General features: G+C 39.9%; 1 protein-coding gene across 3 annotated transcripts in view; it reads right to left on the bottom strand.

Annotated features, from left to right (window-relative positions):
- The window catches only part of EEA1 (early endosome antigen 1), a 160,229-nt gene that overhangs the window by 46,524 nt on the left and 88,587 nt on the right, over positions 1–25,118 (bottom strand). For all 3 annotated transcript variants that reach the window (XM_040344133.1, XM_040344134.1, XM_040344135.1), the window contains 6 exons: positions 15,476–15,592; positions 11,285–11,623; positions 8,744–8,893; positions 6,425–6,544; positions 3,819–4,022; positions 715–915 (listed from right to left, as the gene is read on the bottom strand). In XM_040344133.1, coding sequence (XP_040200067.1) covers positions 715–915; positions 3,819–4,022; positions 6,425–6,544; positions 8,744–8,893; positions 11,285–11,623; positions 15,476–15,592 — 1,131 coding nt within the window. The remainder of the gene's footprint in view (positions 1–714; positions 916–3,818; positions 4,023–6,424; positions 6,545–8,743; positions 8,894–11,284; positions 11,624–15,475; positions 15,593–25,118) is intronic.

Raw genomic sequence — 25,118 nt, 5'->3', positions numbered from 1 at the left:
ACACAATGGCCATCTGATTCTATCAGCTAGATGGATGGGGAAGAGATCCCCATTCATCCGTTTCATAGAGGAGACTGGAGGGTCCGAATGAGTCTGCTAGAATAACTGACAGGCGGACTGTGAAAGAGCCTTAAAGGCCTTCAATAAGTAAGAAAAGCATCTTGCACAATAAAGCAGTCAGGTTATTGTGCAGGCTACCAAAATATATTGTTGCAAATAATCAGTAGCACTCCAAAACATAGCACAATATAAAAGCTAAACATTTCCCCTGTCACCTATAACACATAATACATGACTTAATACAAGCCCAAACATAGAAAAAGAAATGAGACATAATTGTTCGGGTGTTCCTTTTTCTTTTTGCTGCTAATAAAGATGCCTTATGTTTTATGACGGCTGTTGAAGTCATTGCAAAGATGTCAGACTACTTCTAAAATTAATAATTGGGTGAGCCTCTGCAGCTTGATCTAAGTTTGCTAATTAAATAACCTAGGATGGAGGATGGGGTCATATCAATATTGCACTAAGAATAGTACATGGTTTCAATTATATAATTATTTAAAATGGTTCATTTAATGGCTTGAAAAAGAAACCACCAATGACTAGAAAATGTTTTCTTTAATAGGAAATATAGCAAATGCAATCCTCCCAAATGATTAGACAGAAATTAGTTCTCTGTAAGAACGTTATTAATGAAAAGAGCCTTCAGAATACCTGTAAGTCGAGCTGGCCAATTTTCTCCTTGCTCTCATTCAGCTGGCTATTAAGCTCCCCTAAGGTGGTCTCTAGAGACAGGACATGGTCTTGTGATGCTCGAAGCTGAGACTTCTGCTCCTGCACTTGTTCATGTAAATCCTCTTGGGCCTGTTTGTGACTTTCGGATTGGTTCTTCAACTTCTCTGTTAACTGTGTGACCTATTACAGAAAACAGCAACACGTGTGTGTATTAGGTAAAGGAATACATGCTCGGCAACTTGCATGGGTGAATATGGCTTCAATAACCTGAGCCATAGACCAGGAAAGTCAGAATTAATTCATAGCACCTAATATGCCTAAATATCTATTACTCTGTGCCTTAGAAAGTACTGAAGCCATTGTATAAGCAGAACAGCCAGACATCAATTATATTTTCCTCTGGAACAGCACCACAAAATATTCCTTATCATCAGCACATAATACATTTCAAAATGAGCACTATAATAATATCCCCCTACCACACCATAATAGGCTCCCTTAGCATTCGTACAATATTATTCACCAGCACAATAATATTCACAAGCACTAGAGTAATATCTTCTATCGCCTGCATCATCTTTAACATAATCCATGTTTTTTTTTATTCTTTTCTGTAAAAACGTACTAACCCTTTAAATATATATATATATTTTTTAATGCAAGTACTTAAAGCGGGGGTTCACCCAAAAATAAATTTTTAACATTAGTCCTAATGACAATCGGCTGTTTTTTTTTTTCCCCATACATACCTTATTTCACCGCCGCTTCCGGGTATGTCTTCTGCGGGACTGGGCATTCCTATCTTATTGACAGGCTTCCGACCGTCGCATACAGCGCATCACGAGTTGCCGAAAGAAGCCGAACGTCGGTGCGGCTCTATACGGCGCCTGCGCACCGATGTTCGGCTTCTTTCGGCAACTCGTAACGCGTAGTATGCGACGGTCGGAAGCCTGTCAATCAGATAGGAACGCCCAGTCCCACAGAAGACATACCCGGAAGCGGCGGTGAAATACGGTATGTACGGGGAAAAAAAACAGCCGATTGTGATTAGGACAACTCGGCTGAATGTAATGTTAAAAATTTATTTTTTGGGTGAACCTCCACTTTAATGTACCTGGATCTGGCTTAGCATCAGCCCCTTGCAGTCCCTGTACAGCAGAGCTCAGAATGGAGTAGGGAGAAGGAGACAATCAGTTTTGCTGTAGTGCTTATGTGCTAACAAGTGGCATACTGAAAGGAGGAGAGAGAAAAATAACAGGGGGTAGCTTCTCAGATTGCTTTTTCTCTTCTAGCCGTTCTGTCACAGGCTGGGAAAGGACAAGACCTACAATACTTAAAGTGTAAGTAACCCCCCCCCCCCCTATCAGCCAAGGAAGCTGCCATCTTTGCATCTGTTTAATCTACAACTGCCATGATGCTGTACATGTGATCAGTTGTGACATCAGCCATTGGGTGGTTTGACCGTTTGGTTGAGAGCACAACCAATGGGAGTGGTTACATTTTGGGCAAGTGTCGGAAATGAAACCGTTTTATGGATGGGTTTACTTCCGCTTTAATTGCAGCAGATACAAACAGGCCTGTCTACTATGCCAACGCCGACCTTTATTCTGGAGTGGTAGCTTGACCTTGAGTTGGAGTTCTCAGGGGGACAAATAATACACAAGTTTAAACTCACACACTCTAGCTCCATAGAATCCAAGACCCAGGAGACTAACTATAAGCTCTTGATGCATTGGTACTGGGTATCTGCAGCTCTGTCGCATACCTACCCCTAGGTCGCAGATCATTGCTGGCGTGGATGTGGTCAGAGGGGCACACTCCTTCACCTCTGGTGAGAATGCCCTGCGATTCTCCCTTTCAGGTTAGATATCAAAACTCAGATAAAGGATGCTCTTGGGGTCAATGTCCAGAAGACTTTTACCCATCTACTGGAAACGTCCACAAGTGCCCCCTAAAGAGAATTGGCTCAAGAAAGTGGCCAAGATCAAGGAGGCAGAGGAGTGGGTAGCGACGTATAAGGACAGACGTCAGCGCTTTACTAGTATTTGGGCACCTTGGCAGGCATACAATGCTGATCCTGATCCAGTGTCATCCAGCCTGGAGGTTGCTTTGCTTGAGTTGGCAGAACCTTTGTTGAGAGTACATACTTGACTTGTGCAGCCAATACCTGAACCCAGTCTCCGCACTCATGTCCAATTTTCTTTTTTTATTCTTTCCCAGCAATCTGGATCATTGTGGGCGGTTATGTTATATGTTAGGTGTTTTTTTGTTTAAGTTTGTGTTTTCGCTGTGCTATTTATATTGCACTGGTTGACACACCTGACCTGTGGTTTCCCTACATTAGCAGGGTCTTCGCCCGGGGTGGTCTAGGGATGGAGGTTTGATGGAGGCTTTGTTCCCCCCCCCCTCCCTCCTCTGGTGGTGGTGCCAGTGGGGTCTTCTGTGGCCGCTTCATAGTGAGACGCCCCAAGGTGCGAATTGGCCCTCAACATGGTGCTCACGTTTTATATTTTCAGAATGCTCCCCCATGGATTAAATAGGGGACGACCCCTTTAGCTATGATGTTTTACCTTTTTTCCTATTCCCTAGTTTTCCTTCCCTTTATGTCCTGTTTTTGTAGCTATGCATTTACCCATGTTATGTTAATTGCAAACCCTCATAGGGCATTGTTGGCTATGCTGTGTTCTTGGTTTTACAAATAAAGATTACATTATAAAAAAAAAACAGGACTGTCTAAATTTAAGAAGTACAAATCATTTGGCAGATAAAACAGCTTCCTTATACAGTATGTATTTCATTTAATTAGCAGTTTTCCATGAGTCCGGAATTAACAACATTTACCCAACAGTGCCTACCTTAGGTTTTTTTGTTTATAAACTCTTTTCTGCTCCACAAAGACACCAAGCCCAAGGTTCTATACATAAATCAACTAGAAAAAAGAAAAAACTACAGAAAAAAAGAAAAGGCATCCTAATGAAGAGGGGCAGAACACATACCTGATTATGTCTCTCAATATGAGAGTGCTTTGGGTATAATGAAAATGTTAACCAATTAACTGGTAAGAAAATTAGTCTGGCAAATACCTGTTCCTGCAAAGTGTGGTTCTTTTCTTGCAGTTGGTTAAGAACAGCAGTCTCTCCTTCACCTGCTTGAATTTTAGCATAAAGATCTTCACGCTCCTTCTCAAGCAGGGAGATATTTTTTTTGCTCTTCTCCAGTAAGGCCTCTAGGTTTTGGATCTTTTGGTCTTTATCCCCAATCTGACGTAACACTTGCTCAAGATCATTCTAAAAGGTCCATGTTAAAAGGTGAAAATGTTAGAGCCGTCACTGAAGATTTTATTCATTTAAAAATGACTTTTAACAAAGGTAATATTATCTCTGAAAAAATAGGAAACTGTCTTTTGCTTAAGCATTTGCAAACATTTGTAGAACTCCACTTGAAATGGCCCCTGCCAGTAACAGGCCCAGCTTTTTTGAGTGCACAGGTAAACACTGCCCTATCCACTTATTTCCATTCAGGGATTTCGGTATTTACATTTCAAGTATATAGTGCAATATGGAGGTCAAGCAACTTGTATCCTTTAAAGAAATGAGTGCAGCTGATTCTGAAACAGGAAGTACAGTACCTTAAAATAGTATATCCATCCCCCTTGAAATTTTGTTGTGTTACAACCAAAAAAGTAATTGTATTTTATTGGGATTTTAGGTGATAGACCAAAACAAAGTGGAACATAAATGTTGAAGTGGAAGGAAAATGATAAACGTTTTTAAAACTTTTTTACAAATAAATATGTGAAAAGTGTGGCGTGCATTTATATTTAGCCCCCGAGTCAATACTTTGTAGAATCACCTTTCACTGCAATTACAGCTGCAAGTCTTTTTGGGGATGTCTCTACCAGTTTTGCACATCTAGGAGAGCTACATTTTTGCCCATTCTTCTTTGACTGAGCTTGAGCTATTTTGCAGATTGGATGGAGAGCATCTGTGAACTGCAATTTTTAAGTCTTGCCACATATTCTCAATTAAATTTAAGTCTGGACTTACACTGGGCCATTCTAACACATAAATATGCTTTTCTCTAAACCATTCCATTGTTGCTCTGGCTGTATGTTTAGGATCATTGTCTCAAGTCCTTTGCAGATTCTAACAGGATTTCTTCTAAGATTGCCCTTTATTTGGCTCCATCCATCTTCCCATCAACTCTGACCAGATTCCCTGTCCCTGCTGAAACCGAGCTTACCCACATGATGCTGCCACCACCATGCTTCACGGTGGGGATGGTGTGTTCAGGGTGACGTGCAGTCTTAGTTTTCCGCCACACATAGTGTTTTGCTTTTGAGCCAAAGGGTTACATTTTGGTCTCATCTGACCAGACCACCTTCTTCCACATGTTTGCGGTGTCCCCCGCATGGCTTCTCGCAAACTGCAAACAGGATTTCTTATGGCTTTCTTTCAACAATCCTGTCTTCTTGCCACTCTTCCATAAAGGCCAGATTTGTGGAGTGCACAACTAATAGTTGTCCTGTGGAAAGATTCTCCCACTTGAGCTTTGGGTCTCTGCAGCTCTTCCAGAGTTACCATGGGCCTCTTGGTTGCTTCTCTGATTAATGCTCTACTTGCCCGGCCTCTCAGTTTAGGTGGACAGCCATGTCTTGGTAGGTCTGCAGTTGTGCCATACGGTTTCCATTTTTGAATGATGGATTAAATGGTGCTCCCTGAGGTGTTCAAACCTTGGGATATATTTTTATAACTTACCTCTGCTTTAAACTTCTCCACAACTTCATCACTGACCTGTCTGGTGTGTTCCTTGGCCTTCATGATGCGGTTTGTTCCCTAAAAGGTTATCTAACAAACCTCTGGGGGCTTTCACAGAACAGATGTATTTATACTGAGATTAAAATACACACAGGTGGACTCTTTTTACTAATAAGGTTACTTCTAAAAGGTAATTGATTCCACTAGATTTTAGTTAAGGGTATCAGAGTAAAGGGGGCACGCCACACTTTTCAGATATTTATTTGTAAAAAAACGCTGAAAACGATTTATCATTTTCCTTCCACTTCATAATTCTGTGCCACTTTGTGTTGGTCTATCACATAAAATCCCAATAAAATACATTTACGTTTTTGGTTGTAATATGACAAAATGTGAAACATTTCAGGGGGTATGAATACTTTTTCAAGGCACTGTATTTGTAAAGCATCTCTTTTATAGAGGGTGCAGGGAGGGAAAACACTGATTAAAAGTGCACTTTGCACCAAAGGAGACATTTGATTTAAAAGGAATCAATGCTGCACTTTTTAAAGTCTGATGAAATACAAAAGAGTTGCACGCTTTGGACGGTTTTAAAGCACTTTATTTTTTTTATGTATGGATAGAAGAAGAGAGAACTGTTGGTTCATTGCACTGATGATTTAAAGATTGCACAGATGGCTGTAACAAATATTGTTGCACATAAAGTATTGGCTTACTGTGTGTGTGTGTATATATATACACACACACACACATATATTATATATATATATATATATATATATATATATAGATAGATAGATAGATAGATATAGATAGATATATATAGATAGATACACATACATACAATGGGGATACAGACAACAAAAAAAATTCCGCTCCAACTGGCCATACAAAGAGAAAATGTGATTAAGAATAAGTGGAGTCTTGTTTACCTGTGCTTCTCTCAGTTTGGATGTAGTGGCCTGTTGAACAGTCTGTTGCTCTTGGTACTGTTGTTTTAATTTCTCCAGCTGATGCTGTAAGTCAGTTGATGTAGTGAATTGTTCCTTTAGCTGTAGAATCAATCAGTATACACTATGTGTAAGTCCACAGAGGTTATACAAAACATTTAAGAAAATAAAATAAAAATAAATCTATAGGGTTTCTGAGGTTTTGAATTTATATTGACACTTTGCTGTTTGGGCAACACTATTCCAACAGTGCTAGCCATTATCAATCACAGACACAAGGAATCTGTACTAAGACAATACAAAGGCTACCATTACAGAATTTCCATTTTGGCAAAGCTAGTTGCCTGGCTGTTAATTTGATCAAAAAGCTTCAATACTTTGAGACACTGACCAGGAATAAGTAAAAAGCTGAGTAGGTAGATAAAGCTTTCAAACTACTATGACTTCACTAGCTTCATGCTTATTTCAGATCAGTGAATCAGAAAACACTGAGACTAAACACAGCCAGACAACTAACATTTTCAGAAGGAAGTCAATAATTTTGACCTCCATATTCCACTCAGTAATAGCTTAAAATAGTTATTTTTTTTTGCTTGTTACCATTCCATAAGCAAGGGTCATTCAATTAGCAGGTCATAAGATTTATCTGGACTAGGAGATGTAATTAAAGATTTCAACTCCAGCATGAACTGTGTAGAAAATATTTGAGAACACAAACTTTTTATTTTTTTCTCTGTGTGGATCAGAGACAAGTGGCAAAAGCAACTAACAAACACTGTTAAAACAATGCTTAAAATGTCCATTTACACAAAGGGCATGTTTTTTTTCCCCACTGTCCCTTTCTCCAAAATGCGCGTGTGTATTCACAGACATGCGCAAGGTGCCTCAAAGGGTCAAGCCTGTTTTATACTGCTCTAAAGTGCATTGGGGCACATTAGAAATTAATGAGCGCACCTCCGAAACACATGCAAAACATGTATTTCATACATCTGTGCACAATAAAATGTCTTGTGTGTACTTCCTGCACCACATCTAATTGGCCATACAGGAATTCTGGATTCCCAGCAAGCAGTGGCACCAAAAGAAGAGGCCTCGTCTCCAAGCAAACACATTTTTGCAGTGAAGGCATCTGATGTTTTGGGGACAACTTGGATAAAGGGCTCCTAAAATGCTGAATGTCTTGTCAGTTATGCCGCGTACACACGGTCGTTTTTCGGCATGAAAAAAACCCGACATTTTTCAGCATGTCCAAAAAACAAAGTTTTTCCAACTTCATCATTAAACTTGATGTTGCTCACACACCATTGTTTAAAAAAAATGATGAACAAAGCGCGGTGACGTACAACACGTACGACGGCACTCTGAAGGGGAAGTTCTATTCGCCTTGGGGCTGCTTTTAGCTGATTCCGTGTTAGTAAAAGACGATTCGCGCTTTTTTGTCTGTTACAACGTGATGAATGTGCTTACTTCATTATGAATGGTAGTTTTACCAGAACGAGCGCTCCCGTCTCATAACTCGCTTCTGGGCATGCCGAAAAACGATGTGAAGCCCACACACAATGATTTTAAATGACGTTTTTAAAAACGTTGTTTTTTTTTTTCATGCCGAAAAACGACCGTGTGTATGCGGCATAAGGATGTGCAGGGATATTGCTTCAAGCAGGGGCCTCTTCTTCCAATTGTGCACATTAAAGTGTGCTAGCATAGGAGCCGAGTACCCTTTAGCCCCTGTTCACACAGTGTTTCATGAGATATGCTACGGGTGTCAATTAAAAGTTAATAACACCCCAAAAGCAGCACTCAAAATACAGTGCGTTTGACTGAACCAAATCGCATAAGTATGAACACCCATGCAATCCGATTCCAGTGCAAATATAAAAAGCTGCCTGCACCTTTTGGATGCGGTGCGATATGAACTATTCGAAATGGGATTAAACCGCACGGAATCCCATGTGATTTCCACAGGAATGCAGTGCGATTCCTGTGGGAATCATATATAATGTGTCCGTGTGAACTGGAGCTTAATCTAAAACTATGTTTTTGCTTGCTAACATGTTTTACATCAAAAGTGATGGAATTATGTCACAAAGTTAACTCCATTACTACTTGATGAAGAAACATAGGGCAATATTAAGTAATAAATAAGCTACAAAATGTTGGATGTGCAACAGCACACACATAAAAAAATATAGGAGAATATGCTGATGTAGGATGTTTAATGCTTTATAAAAAAAGGTGAAGGGTACAAACATTAACAGCCAGGAAGCAGCTAGAAATACAGACATAAGTAAACACACAGACCTGCTCCTCTGCACGTGAAAGCTTCAGCTGTAAATCTGCCACCTGCTGCTCCTTGTCCATCAGCTTCTCAGCAGACAGCTGTCTTTGCTCTTTGAGCCTTCCATGAGCTTCCCCAAGCTGGCGCTCTGTCTCTAATAACTTGCTGTGGAGCTAAAAAAAACATTGGATCAAGTGATCTGCTGGTACTTTCCATTGATTAATCACAAGTAAAATTGGATTGGTATTTTATAATATTTTACATGACTCAAACTCATAAACAGGTGGCTTTTGAACCCACATTCAACAAGATGACAATTTTCAGAGCTGCTTTGAAATGTATATCTTTCTTTAAGATCTTGCTTTACTTTAGCACGGTTTTGTATAATTTAGGTTTCAATATTTTTATTAAAGAATTTTTCACATTAAAAAGAAAGATTATAAAGTAATGTTATACAGTAAAAAGTATAAGAGAAAATTACAAAGTAATCAATATTCAGACCGGTTTTGTATAATTTATATTTAAAGGTGTTGTAAAGGCAGAAGTTTTTTTTTTTTTTAATCTTAATGCATTCTACGTGTAGCAGCTGCCCCGACACCCCCCAATTACTTACCTGAGCCCCCTCTCTCTCCAGCGATGTTCACAAATGTCTAAGTCACCTAGGACACTCCTCCTGAATGGCTGACGCCATTGGTTCCCCTGGCTGTAGTTGCAATACTTTATGTCACACTGTATTTGCGCCAGTGGTCTTTTTTTGTTTTTTTAAATCACTTTTTCGAATAAAAAAAATAAGACAATAGCCCAATTTTTCTTTATATAGTAAAAGATAATGTTACGCAGAGTAAATTGATACCAAACATGTCACGCTTCAAAATTGCGCCCCTTCGTGGAATGGCAACAAACTTTTACCCTTAAAAATCTCCATATGCGACGTTTAAAAATGTCTACAGGTTACATGTTTAGAGTTACAGAGGAGGTCTGGTTTGAACGCCGTTTTCATATACAGGTACAACTTACACATGGGTTCGTTTCCGCGTGCGAGCTCGGTCGGACAGGCGCTTCAATTTTTTTTTCTTATTTATTTAAATTTTTTAAACATTTTACACTGTCCTTTTAAAAAAAAAATGTTTGGGTCACTTTTATTCCTATTACAAGGAATGTAAACATCCCTTGTAATAGAAAAAAAAAGCATGACAGGACCTCATAAATAAATAAATGTCATTTGTTTTTACCAAAAAATTAAAACTGTCCCCTTTAAGAGCATTGGGCAGAAGTCACGTTTGATGTCGCTTCCACCCTCCAATGCTATGGAGCCGAGTGGGGGCCATCTTTCCCTCACTCGGCATCCAGGCAGTGAGGGGAGCTACCGACGGCTCTGGTAAGTGGTGGAGATGACCGGAGCGTGGCAGGAGGGGCCCTCTCCCACCCTCGATAAAATAAATTTTGCAGCGAATCTGCCACCAAGACTACCGCCAGATGCTTTTAGAAATACTGGGGTTATGGCAATATAACAATGGTATAACAATGGTATTTAACATCAAAGTAGCGACGATGGGCGGTCCGTAAGTGGTTAAAGAAGTCTACAGATAAACAACCAAATTTCCAATGGCCCAGATTCAAGAAGCAATTGCGCCTGCGTAACCATAGGTTACACAGCGCAATTGCTTACTTGCTCCGGCGTAACGAATGCTCCTGATTCAGGAACATCGTAACACCGACTGCAGCCTAAAATCTGCGTGGCATAAGGCTCTTATGCCACGCAGATTTTAGGCTGCATTCTTGCGATGACCGCTAGGGGGCGCTCCCATTGTGCTCAGTGTATAGTATGCAAATTGCATACTAACACCGATTCACAATGTTGCGCGGGCCCTGCGTACGCAAGTTACGTAGTTTCCGTACGGCGTCTTTAGCGTAAGGCTGCCCCTTCTAATAGTAGGGGCAGCCAATGCTAAAGTATACATGCCGTTCCCGCGTCATGAAATTTGAATTTCACGTCGTTTGCGTAAGTGATTCGTGAATGGCGCTGGACGCCATTCACGTTTACTTGGAAGCAAATGACCTCCTTGCGACGTCATTTGCCGCAATGCACATCGGGAAAGTTTGCGCTCTACGCTCGGAGCGGGAGCGCGCCCAATTTAAATGATTCCCGCCCCCTACGGGATCATTTACATTAGGCGCCCTTACGCAGGGCAATTTTAAAGAGCGCACAAGCAATTTACGGAGCTACTGCAAAAACGCTGCCCTGTGCCTCTGTAAAAAAGGGGACAAATCGTACCTGAATCTGGGCTAATGTAGTTAAAGGCTAAGAACACCCAAAATTGATATATGAGCCACAGCATTTAGGGGGAAAAAAAGGTCTAGTTATCTCACTGAGGAATCCAGTGGGCCAGTCAACAAAATTCAGTTCAGTCAACAAGATCAGCTTTGGGTGGACTAATCAAGCGCAGGGATGGTTCATTAGACTGACAGAAATCAGCAATAACAGTTTTACTGAGTGTCTAAAATGGGTAATGAACTAATGATTGTCTCTTACAGGAATACATAAGGATGTGAAGATGTGTCACCTGGTTAATCTCACTTTGCAGCTGTAGGCTGTGCTGCTCCTTCTCTTCTCGTTGTTGTTGAAGCTGTTTGAAGTCAGCCTTGAGGTGCTGGTGTTTGGACTCCACCTCAGACAGCTCCTCTTTCAGTTTCTGGTGGGTTCCACCTTTCTCAGCTAGTTCGGTTCTTAGAGTCTGTAAGGAGGCCTCACTGGCTGACAGACGTACATGCAGCTGCTGGCATTCCACATCCCTCTGGTTGAGGCTGACCTGCAGGTTCTTCCTGGCTGTAACCTCTTCATGTTGTTTCTCTTCTAACTCTGTATACAGCAGCTCTTTTTTTAAGAGTTTTTCCATCAAACCCTACAAAATGTAGATATGGTACATGACACATCTTTCCATTCCAAACTGAAGAAAAGTCATGAAAACTTTAGCAGTTAAAAGGGTAAAAAAAGTGTGTTAAACTAAACCCAACTCACTTACTGTTGGTAACATTTATAAAGAAGTCCCTTAATCACTTCCATACCGGGCCAATTCTGGCACTCATCTCCTAAAAATCATATTTTTTTTGCTAGAAAATTACTGAGAACCCCCAAACATTATGTTTTTTTAGCAGACACCCTGGGAATAAAATGGTGGCTGTTGCAACTTTTTATGTCACATGGTATTTGCGCGACAATTTCTCAAAACGTGTTTCACAAATTAAAAAATAACAAAAAAACAGTAAAGTTAGCCCAATTTTTTTGTATAATATGAAAGATGAACAACCTGATGATTTCCCGTCGAGATCTCGGCTTTGTTTACACCTGCAACCCACGGATCCAAAGCACTTAGAAAAGAAAGGCTATATAGTGAAATGAGATCTGTATTAAAAGAATATGGGGGCTGCTATGCCTGACTGCCACTCTGATCATATGGCTTTAACACTTTCTGAGAAACAGACCTAGAAAAAGAATGCAGATCTGGAGTCTAAACTTTCTAATGTGTAAGCTTGCTCCAAAAAGTATTGAACCCAGAGACAGCCAGGCAACTAGTATTCTTAGATGAAGGGCAATAAGGTCAACCTCTCCTCCCCCCCTCAAGTACAGGTTCCCTTAGAAACCAGAGCAGTATTCACAAGTACTGGTACCGATATGCCAATATCTGCATTGTTATTTTTTACTCGTACACTAGTGATTCATATAACAATTTTTCGGGTCAAATTAGAACTTTTGGCTGTATTGACTTTGAAGATATACTGCATTAAAAAAAAAAAAAAAAAACACACCAAAAAAAGCTCCATTTACAATTGTGCAATTTGTCAAGTGACTTTTGAACATCAAAGTTGCATGACAAGTCCCATCCCATTCTTTTCAACAGCACCTGTTAAAATCAGTGCAAATTAAAAACACAGAAACTTTGAAAAAGGTGCCTGCACTACCTTGGTGCAACTTTTGATGTGACTGATTAAGATTGCACTAAAAATCGATGCGCTAATGTGAATGAAGCCATAAGATGTTCTGCCCAGTGTTTAAGATAAACCAACTGGTATTATTAATTTTGCAATGTATCCTATTTATAATGCCCATCATCTACAGGTTACAACAATGTAACTTAAATGGACGCTTTAGTGTTCCAAAGTGTCAATAAATGAGAAGGGTAACAAGTTGTTAGAGCAATGGCTGAACACTGGGAACAACTTTTGTATTCAATATGGAACTCTGCTCCCCTTCTCCCTTATTACACCCCCCCCTTTTTTTCCCGTATGCTGTGTTTCTGCTGAACCCTTTTCTGGGATCACCTGCCAGATTGTTTGTCCCTTTATACAGTTGTATGCAAAAGTTTAGGAACCCCTGACAATTTCCATGATTGCCATTTATAAATATTTGGGTGTTTGGATCAGCAATTTCATTTTGATCTATCAGATAACTGAATGACACAGTACTATTTCAGTAGTGAAATGAGGTTTATTGGATTAACAGAAAATGCGCAATATGCATCAAAACAAAATTAGACAGATGCATACATTTGGGCACCCTTGTCATTTTGTTGATTTGGATACCTGTAACTACTTAGCACTGATTTATTAGAACATACAATTGGTTTGGTGAGCTCATTAAGCCTTGAACTTCATAGACAGATGCATCCAATCATGAGAAAAGGTATTTAAGGTGGCCAATTGCAAGTTGTTGTTCTCTTTGACTTTCCTCTGAAGAGTGGCAACATGGGGGCCTCAAAACAACTCTCAAATGACCTGAAAACAAAGATTGTTCTACATTATGGTTTAGGGGAAGGCTACAAAAAGTTATCGCAGATATATAAGCTGCCAGTGTTCACTGTGAGGAACATAGTGAGGAAATGGAAGACCACAGGCACAGTTCTTGTTAAGGTCAGAAGTGGCAGGCCACATAAAATATTGGAGAAGCAAAGACGAAGGATGGTGAAAACGGTCAAAAACAGCCCAGGGACCACCTCCAAAGACCTACAACATCAACTTGCTGCAGATGGTGTCACTGTGCATCCTTCAACAATTTAGCACACTTTGCACAGGGAGAGTCTGTATGAGAGAGTGATGTGAAAGAAGCCTTTTCTGCACACACACGCCACAAACAGAGTCACTTGAGGTATGCAAACACACATTTGGACAAGCTAGCTTCATTTTGGAATGAGGTGCTGTGGCCTGATGAAACAAAGATTACGTTATTTGGTCATAACAAGGGGCGTTATGTATGGCGGCAAAAGAACACAACATTCCAAGAAAACCACTTGCTACCCACAGTAAAATTTGGTGGAGGTTCCATCATGCTGTGGGGCTGTGTGGTCAGTGCCGGTACTGGGAATCTGGTTAAAGTTGAGGGTCGCATGGATTCCACTCAATATCAGCAGATTCTTGAGAATAATGTTGAGGTATAAGTCACAAAGTTGAAGTTACGCCGGGGCTGGATATTTCAACAAGATAACAACCCAAAACACGGCTCAAAATCTACTTTCTGGATGGCCATCCCAGTCCCCAGATCTGAATATCATTGAACATTTGTGGGGTGATATGAAGCGGGCTGTCCATGCTCGGCAACCATCAAACCTAACTGAACTGGAGATTTTTTGTAAGGAGGAATGGTCCAAAATACATTCATCCAGAATCCACACAATCATTACCGTCTATAGGAAGCGTCTAGAGGCTGTTATTTCTGCTAAAGGTGGCTCTACTAAATATTGATGTGATTTTTCTGTTGGGGTGCCCAAATTTATGCACATGTCTAATTTCATTTTGATGCATATTGCGCATTTTCTGTTAATCCAATAAACCTCATTTCACTACTGAAATATTACTGTGTCCTTCAGTTATTTGATAGATCAAAATGAAATTGCTGATTCAAACACCCAAATGTTAAACGCGTTATTAACGGCGTTAACACAAACCCATGTTAACGCCGTAAATTTTTTTATTGCGCGATTAACGAGGCGGCGTTCGGGGGTTATACCGGGATGATGCCTGCAGCCGCAGGCATCATCCCGGTACCGTTGTTTAGAGCGGGCGAACGGCTATCCAAACATAACAGGAGACATCCCCCCCTCCCGCCGCCTTTCGCCGCTCTGACCGGGCCTCCCGTCCCACCGGGAGACCCGATCCTCCATCCGGCGCCTTCTGTGTCCAGGCGGAGACTGACACTAAGCCGTAAACGGCTTTGATTCAGTCTCCGCATTGAAACCACGGAAGCGGCGTCATGACGTCACTTCCGGGTTTCTCGGCTGCCAATGGCGCCGGATTTAAAAAAGTACACAGTATTCAGAATCGCCGTTTTCGGCGATCTGAATACTTTGAAGTGCAAAGGAGGGCTCGGAGGTCTTTTAGACCCCCGATCCCTCCATAAAGAGGACCTGTCACCACCTATTGCTGTCACAAGGGATGTTTACATTCCTTGTGACAGCAATAAAAGTGATCAAAATGTAAAAAAATAAAAAAACACAATTTAATATTATAAAAAAAATAAAAAAAAATAAGAAAACAAAAAAAAATGTTTTAAAGGGTGAACCTCCTTAATCGCGCGATTAATCGTGAGTTAATTATGACATTAATGCGATTAATCGCGATTAGAAATTTTAATCGCTTGACAGCACTAATATATATATATATATACACACACACACATATATACATATATATATACACACACACACAGACGCCAAAAAGTTATATTGGTTTATTTTTATTTTATTCAGCAGAATGTCACCTACCTCATTTTTCTGTGATGATTCAGAAATAGAGCTTTTAAGTTGCTGTAGTTCCTGGACATAAACGGCAACCTCCTGTGGTCCCTTTGCGAGCTCTGCTTTCAACTGGTTAATAGTGGCCTAAAAAACAGACAAGAACAAGAGTGAATAAATTGAGAGGTTCAAATTGTATGCACACTCCAGGAGAATACAGCAATTACAAAAAAAAGCATATGAAAATGCAGATAATTACTTGTATATAGGAAGTAATTCAAAGATGCTGGTAAACCGAATACTACAGGCTACCCGTAATCAACAAATATATTTTGTGGGCGACATAACCAAGCACAGTTAAATACACATCATGCTGATCATGTAACCTGCTGGTGCAGTTTAAAGGGCTTTTCCACTAGTGACAAAAAAGTAGAAAATCCCTGACTTGCAGGTCAATGAAGCAAGCAGGTGCCTGATTTCCCAGAGCCTATGCAAAATACTCTGTTAGCAAAATATAAAAATGCAACTCTAATGAGAGGATGAGGACATTTGACTGTGTACTTTCACACTGGGATGGCGGGTCAGTTAGCGGTAAAGCACCACTAGTTTACTGTAATTTTAGTAGTGCTTTTCGGCCGCTAGCGGGCACTTTTAGCCTTCGCTAGCGGCCCGAAGAAGAGGTTAATAGCGCCTTTGTTGTGTCCCTTCCAAGGCGCTGCCCATTCATTCCAAAGAGCAGGAGTGGTTAAGGAGCGCTGTATACAGCATTTCCACACCGCCCCAAAGATGCTGCTTGCAGGACTTTTTTTCTCGTCTCGCAAGCGCACTGACCCAGTGTTAAAGCACTTAGGCTTAGGGGGCATGAGAGACAGTTTTCAGGCGCTTTACAAGTGCTATTTTTAGCGATAAAATGCCTGAAAACTGCATCAGAGTGAAAGTAGCCTTAAACTGCTGCAGATGAGAAATCAAAACCTCTTGTTGAATGTGGAAACCCCTTTTAAAATGAAAGGCTGACCTTTGCCGTCTAATCAGAGTTGTAAAAATAGAACAAAAGAAGCAAATTGAATTTTGTGAAAAGTAATCCAAAACTCAAGTTGAAATTTTTATGGAATTTAATGTCCTAGACCCATACAGAATAAAGTGCATTCACAAGTAGATTCATATGCCCGAGAAAGGTGTGCATACAAAGATGGTTTTCCAGAGCCACTCAGACATACACCTTGCGAAGAATGTTCACGGTACTTCTCCAAAATTATCTCCATGAAACATTGTATAACATCTACAAAACATTAACAATTACTGATTATTTAAGTCTGCCCTTCAATCTCCTTCCATTCATAAAATATTGATTGCCTACATTGATCTATGCCAAGGTAATTAATAACTCTTTAATGATGGGTCTCCAACAAAAGTCTGTTGCCAAACAAAAGCTATTGACTGATACTATAGACTGGAACTATACATGGCTGTAACAAGTAATCCCTCTAAACAGAATGATTTTCTGACTGGTGTTTTTGGCCGTTATGATCAGCCTATAAAAGTACCGGTATGGTCACTGAAGCACAATTTAAAACACATAAACCTCCAAAAATATTAAGATCAAATTCATGTGATCCCTTCAAGAAAGACAACATAACTTGAAAGCCTGCAGTCTGACTTCCGCAGCCAGCTCTTTGCTTGAATTCTCAGCATCTCTACAATGGTAATGCCCACCCTTCAGCTCTTTACTTCATGCAAATGCATTTACAGTGCCTTGCAAAATTATTCACCCCCTTGGCTTTTTACCTATTTTGTTACATTACAGCCTTTAGTTCAATATTTTTTTAATCTCAATTATGTGATGGATCAGAACACAATAGTCTAAGTTGGTGAAGTAAAATTAGAAAAATATATATATAAAACTTTTTCAGAAATAAAAAACTGATAATTGGCATGTGCGTTTGTATTCACCCCCTTTGTTATGAAGCCCATAAAAATCTCTGGTGCAACCAATTACCTTCAGAAGTCACATAATTAGTGAAATTATGCCCACCTGTGTGCAATCTAAGTGTCACATGATCTGTTATTACATATACTCACCTTTTTGAAAGGCCCCAGAGGGTGTAACACCTAAGCAAGAGGCACCTCTAACCAAACACTGCCATGAAGACCAAGGCACTCTCCAAACAAGTAAGGGACAATGTTTTTGAGAAGCACAAGCCAGGGTTAGGAGGTTAGGTTATTAAAAAATATCCAAATCTTTGATAATCCCTAGGAGCACCATCAAATCTATCATGACCAAATGGAAAGAACATGGCAAAATAGCAAACCTGCCAAGAGACGGGCGCACACCAAAACTCACAGACCGGGCAAGGAGGGCATTAATCAGAGAGGCAGCACTAAAGGTAACCCTGAAGGAGCTGCAGAGTTCCACAGCAGAGACTAGAGTATTTATACATAGGACGACAATAAGCCATATGCTCCATAGAGTTGGGCTTTATGGCAGAGTGACCAGAAGAAAGCCATTACGTTCAGCAAAAAAACAAAACGGCGTGTTTTTGTGAAAAGGCATGTGGGAGACTCCCAAAATGTATGGAGGAAGGTGCTCTGGTCTGATGAGACTAAAATTTAACTTTCTGGTCATCAAAGAAATGCTATGTCTGGCGCAAACCCAACACATCACATCACCTAAAGAACACCATCCCCACAGTGAAACATGGTGGTGGCAGCATCATGCTGTGGGGATGTTTTTCAGCAGTCGGGACTGGGAAACTGGTCAGTTGAAGGAAAGATGGTTGGTGCTAAATACAGGGATATTCTTGAGCAAAACCTGTGCCACTCTGTGTGTGATTTGAGGCCAATACGGAGGTTCACCTTCCAGCAGGACAATGACCCCAAACACACTGGTAAAGCAACACTTGAGTGGTTTAAGGGGAAACATGTAAATGTGTTGGAATGGCCTAGTCAGAGCCCAGACCTCAATCCAATAGAAAATCTGTGGTCAGACTTAAAGATTGCTGTTCACAAGCGCAAACCATCCAACTTGAAGGAGCTGGAGCAGTTTTGCAAGGAGTGTGCAAAAATTCCAGTTGTGGCAAGCTCATAGAGACTTATCCAAAGCGACTTGGAGCTGTGATAGCTGCAAAAGGTGGCTCTACAAACTATTGACTTTAGGGTGGGTGAATAGTTATGCACATTGACTTTTTCTGTTATTTTGTCCTATTTGTTGTTTGCTTCACAATAAAAAAAAAATCTTCAAAGTTGTGGGTATGTTCTGTAAATTAAATGATGCAAATCCTCAAACAATCCATGTTAATTCCAGGTTGTGAGGCAACAAAACACAAAAAATGCCAAGAGGGGGTGAATACATTTTTTCAAGGCACTGTACATGCTTCCCACACCCACTCATCCTAGATCAGGCACTCAAGCCTTACTTCAACTTATTGCACAAACAGATTTCTGGGAACTACACTTACTAAACTGCACTATAATTTCATCACCTACAAAATAAATACATATATTAACTAAAGCAGCCTGGTAGGTGTCATTGAAATTTCAAAATATAATATATAAAAAGAGTCTACAGTTTAAATGCAAGCAACTATTAACCACTTCCAGACCTTAGGTGTTTTTCAGATTTGGTGTTTGCAAGACTAAAACAGTTTTTTTCTGCTAGAAAATTACTTAAAACCCCCAAACATTATATATATATTTTTCTAACACCCTAGAGAATAAAATAGTGGTCATTGCAATACTTTTTGTCACACCTTATATATTGTGAAAGATAATGTTACGCCGAGTAAAATGATACCCAACATGTCACGCTTAAAAATTGCGCCCGCTCGTGGCATGGCGTCAAACTTTTACCCTTAAAAATCTCGCTAGGCGACGTTTAAAAAATTCTATAGGTTGCATTTTTTGAGCTACAGAGTAGGTCTAGGGCTAGAATTATTGCTCTCGCTCTAACGATTGCGGCGATACCTCACTTGTGTGATTTGAACACCGTTTTCATATGCGGGCGCTACTCGCGTATGCGTTCGCTTCTGCGCGCGAGCTAGTTGGGACGGGGCGCTTTAAAAAAAAAAAAATTTTGTTTTCTTATTTATTTTTATTTATTTTATTACTTTTTACACTGAAAAAAAAAAATGTGATCACTTTTATTCCTATTATAAGGAATGTAAACATCCCTTGTAATAAAAAAAAAGCATGACAGGTCCTCTTAAATATGAGATCTGGGGTCAAAAAGACCTCAGATCTCATAATTAGACTAAAATGCAAGAAAAAAAAATTTAAACTGTCATTTTTTCAAATGACAAAAAAAAAATGTTTCTTTAAGAGGCTGGGCGGGACTGATGTTTTGACGTCACTTCCGCCCAGCAGAGCTATGTGGACGGGTGAAGGAGATTTTTCCTTCAGTCTCGTCCCCAGTCAGCAGCCAAACGCACCCGATCTCCTCCGCCGCTACCGACGGCTCCGGTAAGCGGCGGAGGGCGCGGGAGAGCGGCGGGGGGGCCCCTCTCCCGCCACTGATAACGGCGATCTTGCGGCGAATCCGCCGCGAAGACCGCCGTTATCGTGTACAGGACCGCGCACACTAAAGATGGATACCTCGGTTGTGGCAGCAGCTGCTGCCGTTACCGAGATATCCATCTTTAAAAAAAGGACGTACATCGTTGTGCGCAGGTCTGGAAGTGGTTAAAAAAGTGGTATCTTTATGAAGTTTTTTTTTTTTTTTTTCATATTATAGACAGTGGTATATTGTTATATATTGTTACCTTGAATGGACTTATCTCCATTAGAAAGCAGACAGAGAGAAAGAATGACAGACATGATGGATGAATGATGAAAGACAAAATGACTCTCAGACATCATTTAGACTAGTTCACTCAAAATCATGAATGATGAAAAAACTTCTACTGACCTTTTTTGTTTAAACGAATGAAAAAATAAAAAATGAATAGTGACCTTGCAACACATAGCTAAAGCTCAACTGTACATCCAACAAAAAATGTAAGCGGAACTTTATCCATAACAACTTGATAAAAAATACTGTTCTTCAGCAAGTAACATACATTTCATACTGTAATTATGCTACCAACATTAGTGTGTGCTGTAAATTGCCTCCAGCATTGCTTCTGTCTCTTCTTGCCGGAGGCTGCTATTTTGATGAAGCCCAGCGCCCCTGAACAGCAATAAATCAAAGTGAAACTAAAACCACAGATTTAACCGTTTAAAAAAACAGTTACATTTCTGGAATGCCGGAAAACTGGAATATCCTCAACCAAATGGTCAAACCAATGGCTGGTGTCATAACTCATCACATGTGCAGCACCATGGCAGTTGCAGATCAAACAAAAGCAGCTTCCTTGGCTGTACAGGATAGGAGGGTTTAATTTGGCTTTAAGGCTGTTAGCAGATCAGCCTCTACAAACTCGGCAGTGCCAAAAAATAAAGAGCAACTGAGCATGTGCAACATAGACACTTATTTTTAATGTTTTACATAGCTATACTTGCAAAAGAGGCCAACCTGAAATGATCTAGCCGGGCTTAATTTTCTGACTAAAGCTCCACTTTAACAGTTAAACTCTGGCTGCTTTATATTATATACTTGTAAAACTATTATTTTTTTGTTTGGCTTATGCTCCTGTCTAGCTGCAGTACAAAGTCTGTCGCAGGCTATAGATAGGACTGCTGTGCTAGGCAAAAGAGGAGCAGTCGTTAGCCCCCTGTGAAGTTGAGTCAAGCATGACCTTTTTATGTAAAGCATCTAAATGACAGCTTTTAAGTCAGCACTAAATGATTTTATTCATGAAAACCATAAACGCCTAACTTATAGAAGTGTATCAAATTTACTTTTTCTGCATCCCAACATTCCATTCATTTGCAAGGATAGCAGATTTGCATGGTTATTTATAATGACTACACTCTGTGACCAACTGTTTTGGGCGCTGTTTAATTTACATTATCCCTTTTCTTTCTCTATGTGGATGATGGCACAGTAATTATCTTAATTAAAAAAAAGTACCTTTTTCCTAATCGATATAAAGCTGTCACATGACCCAGCTCAGCCTGTCTACAGGAAAACATAAGCAGCAGGAGCTTCTAGTTCTCTGCTGTCACATGTTCAAAAAATAAATAATTAATATCAATAAACAGTTTTAAATTGTCATAAATATATATTTGAAATTAGAACTTTCTTATTTTGTGGAAATAATGTGATGTAGGTGGATTTCTGCCAGTCACAGGCTATGTCACTTCCCTCCAGCCTAAATCTTAGAACAACAGGAAGATGAAGCCTCCATCAATCTTCATATAATTTCCCACCCCATTGTGTTTAGCTGGTTAGTGGGCATTGAGAAGGAGGGAGGGAGTGGGCTGTCATTTACCACTGTGTATATGTCCACATGTATGTCAGATGTGATAGGGAGGAAATGCTGACCGAGTGAGTATGAGCAGCATGTAATACAACATTTATTGATGTTTTTTTATGATGTGGGTTTAACACTTTATTCATTTGTAAGGATTAATAAGAAATTTGTCAAGCATAGGAGCAAAGATTACTGGCAGAAACATTTCTGGGAGGCTAAAAGGTAGAGGGATATCAACACCTTAGGTGTAGGTAGAAACAGAGAATACATACTTGCCAAGGTAACAAGAATGGTCCAGTTTTCTGTTCTGCTTACTGGCTATTCACTTTCCCTTGGCATCCCTATTATAGTTTCATGATCCATGGGTGTGTTTTTCTTTCACTGTACTAAAAGGAAGGATCTCATAAAATAAAATTTCACAAAAACGGTGCTAAAGATCCGCTAAAAATTGTGGCGATTTACCGCCGACGCCCCCAATGCCCCAGTGGGAAAGTGCCCTTAGTGCTTGCTTTTAAATATGTGGTAACCTTTCATAGCTACCTGTATGGCCAATGCTGCCTTCTGACATATGAAGAAAAGTGTAATTTCTGATCATAGTCTGGATTTTATTACCCATCCTGCCGACTACATTAAGCCTAGGTTCACACGGATGTGGGTTAGAAATCGTGTGGGTTTAGCTGAACTCGCACGATTTTAAACTGGAAATGCAGTCGGACATCTGTGTGGGTTCATGCACAGATGTCTATACTAATCGCACCCAAAGTCACCAAAAGTAGTACAGGAAGTACTTTTGGGAACCAAATCGGATGGTGCCATTGCTGCCAAATTGGCCCTCTTTAAGCAGGTGCTTAACCACTTAAGCCCCGGACCATTTTGTTGCTAAATGCCCAGGCCAGGTTTTGCAATTCGGCACTTTTGGCGTCCTTTTTTTCCACACAAATAGAGCTTTCTTTTGGTGGTATTTGATCACCTCTGTGGTTTTTATTTTTTGCGCTATAAACAAAAATAGAGCGACAATTTAGAAAAAAATGCAATATTTTTAACTTTTTGCTATAATAAATATCCCCAAAAACATATATAAAATATTTTTTTTCCTCAGTTTAGGCTGATACGTATTCTTCTACATATTTTTTGTTAAAAAAATTTGCAATAAGCGTTTATTGATTGGTTTGCGCAAAAGTTATAGCGGTTAGGATTTTGTTTTACTAGTAATGGCGGTGATCAGCGTTTCTTTTCAGTACTGCGACATTATGGCGGACACTTCGGACACTTTTGACACATTTTTGGGACTATTGGCATTTTTATAGCGATCAGTGCTATAAAAATGCATTGGATTACTATAAAAATGCCACTGGCAGGAAAGGGGTTAACACTAGGGGGCGGGGAAGGGGTTAAGTGTGTCCCTGGGTGTGTTCTAACTGTAGGGGGGGTGGCCTCACTAGGGGAAATCACTGATCTTCTGTTCATACTTTGTGGCATTTGTGTAGTGATGGCTTTCTTCTGGCGACTCGACCACGCAGCCCATCTTTCTTCAAGTGCCTCCTTATTGTGCATCTTGAAACAGCCAAACCACATGTTTTCAGAGAATTCTATATTTTCACCTGAAGTTATTTGTGGGGTTTTCTTTGCATCCCAAACAATTTTCCTTGCAGTTGTGCCTGAAATTATACTTAGTCTACCTGACCGCATCATTTTGCACTTCTTGATTAGAGTTTGAACACCGCTGATTGGCATTCTATTTTTCTTGGATATCTATTTATATCACCTTCCTATTTTATACAGTATCACAGGCAGGGAGACATTTCCTGATCTCTGCAGCCGAGCATCGGGACAATGTCTCCCTGCCTGTGGTTAGCGCAGCGCCGTCAGACTTCCTGGCGGGCTCTGCACGTGGACTGTGCGAACACGCCGGAGCTTATCCCTAATTACAAGCAAACAGATCACAAGTGAGGATGATTACCTTTAATAGCCATTTAAACCCCTTTGTGTCAACTGGTGTGCATGTTATCAGGCCAAAATCATCAGGGTACGTAAACTTTTGATCAGGATCATTTGGGTCGTTTCTGTTGTCATTATGTTTTAAAAAAAATATAAACAGAGTTGACTGATAATAAATGGCTTCAGCCAAACACTAACCATGAGTGAAAGAGATGTTTTTGTGTTATTCATATTCTCTGAAAAATGGCCAAGAAATCATAAATTCTGCCAGGGTATGTAAATTTATGAGCACAACTGTATTGAATTAATGTTTTTTTTTATGTACATATACAATTGAAAAAAAATTTTTTTTTCAAGAATTAAAAAAAAAAAAAATCAAGTAAGGTTGGCCATACATTATACATTATTGTGCAATTTTCCTTTAGATTTACCAAAACCATATAATATGAGGTCTAACCTAAACACTTACAATTTGTATGCAATCAGGCAGGCCCTTTCACTAAATAGTTAAAGGTAAACATAAAGGAAATTGAATGAGAAAATTGTATAATGTTTGGCCAGCTTAAGATATGTATTAACACATGTAAAGTGTTAAGGGTTCCTTTATATCCGCAATTATGCCGTCTTTTAATTGTTACACAATTATAAAGCCATGTGGTGTGCTTAACAAATGTGCATTGAACGCCACTAGCTTTGGGATGTCAAAGACAGTCAAGTGCAATAAAAATGAGCAGGAAAAAAAGCAGAGCGATGAGCCCAGTCATGTGGTTAGTTTTCCTTCAATCACAGAGTCCTCTCTGCTGTTTTATGCAGAGATAACTTAATAGGCCAAATTGTATGAATTTGCAGCAAAATTTAAGCACATGTAAATGTATGGAGTAACTATGCAGATTGTAAAGGAGAGCGATGAGAACCTGATCAATGCTATATTCCTTTTTGTGGTAAACGCTATAAAACTTACGGCCACTGCAAAGCTCAGCTAAACACTTTATATTATAATAATAATACTCTATATTTTATATAGCTCCTTTAAAGGTAGCTTCTCAAAGCACTTTACATAGAGAACACAAGAACACAAGAAATACACAGGATAACATAAAAGGAAAAAAGGAGACAATTATGTGAAAGCTTGTCTAAAGAAAAAAAAGTTTTTAGATTTGATTTCAATGAGTTTAGAGAAGATGACTCTCTGATGTTCTTATGAAGTGAATTCCAGAGTTTTGGAGCATAGCAGGAGAAGGCTCTGTCGCCCATCAAGTGTAGGTGAGTAGGGGGGACACACAGATGACCAGAACTTGAGGTTACGGGGGGGGGACTAAGTTGATAAAAGTTCAGACAGATAATAGGATGCCAAGCCATGAAAAACCTTATAGGTGAGCAAGAGGATC

This window comes from Rana temporaria, chromosome 3, assembly GCF_905171775.1.
Source record: "Rana temporaria chromosome 3, aRanTem1.1, whole genome shotgun sequence".
Lineage (NCBI taxonomy): Eukaryota > Metazoa > Chordata > Amphibia > Anura > Ranidae > Rana > Rana temporaria.
The sequence above is the reverse complement of the archived record's forward strand: the minus strand, read 5'-3'. Positions and strand labels throughout refer to the sequence as shown.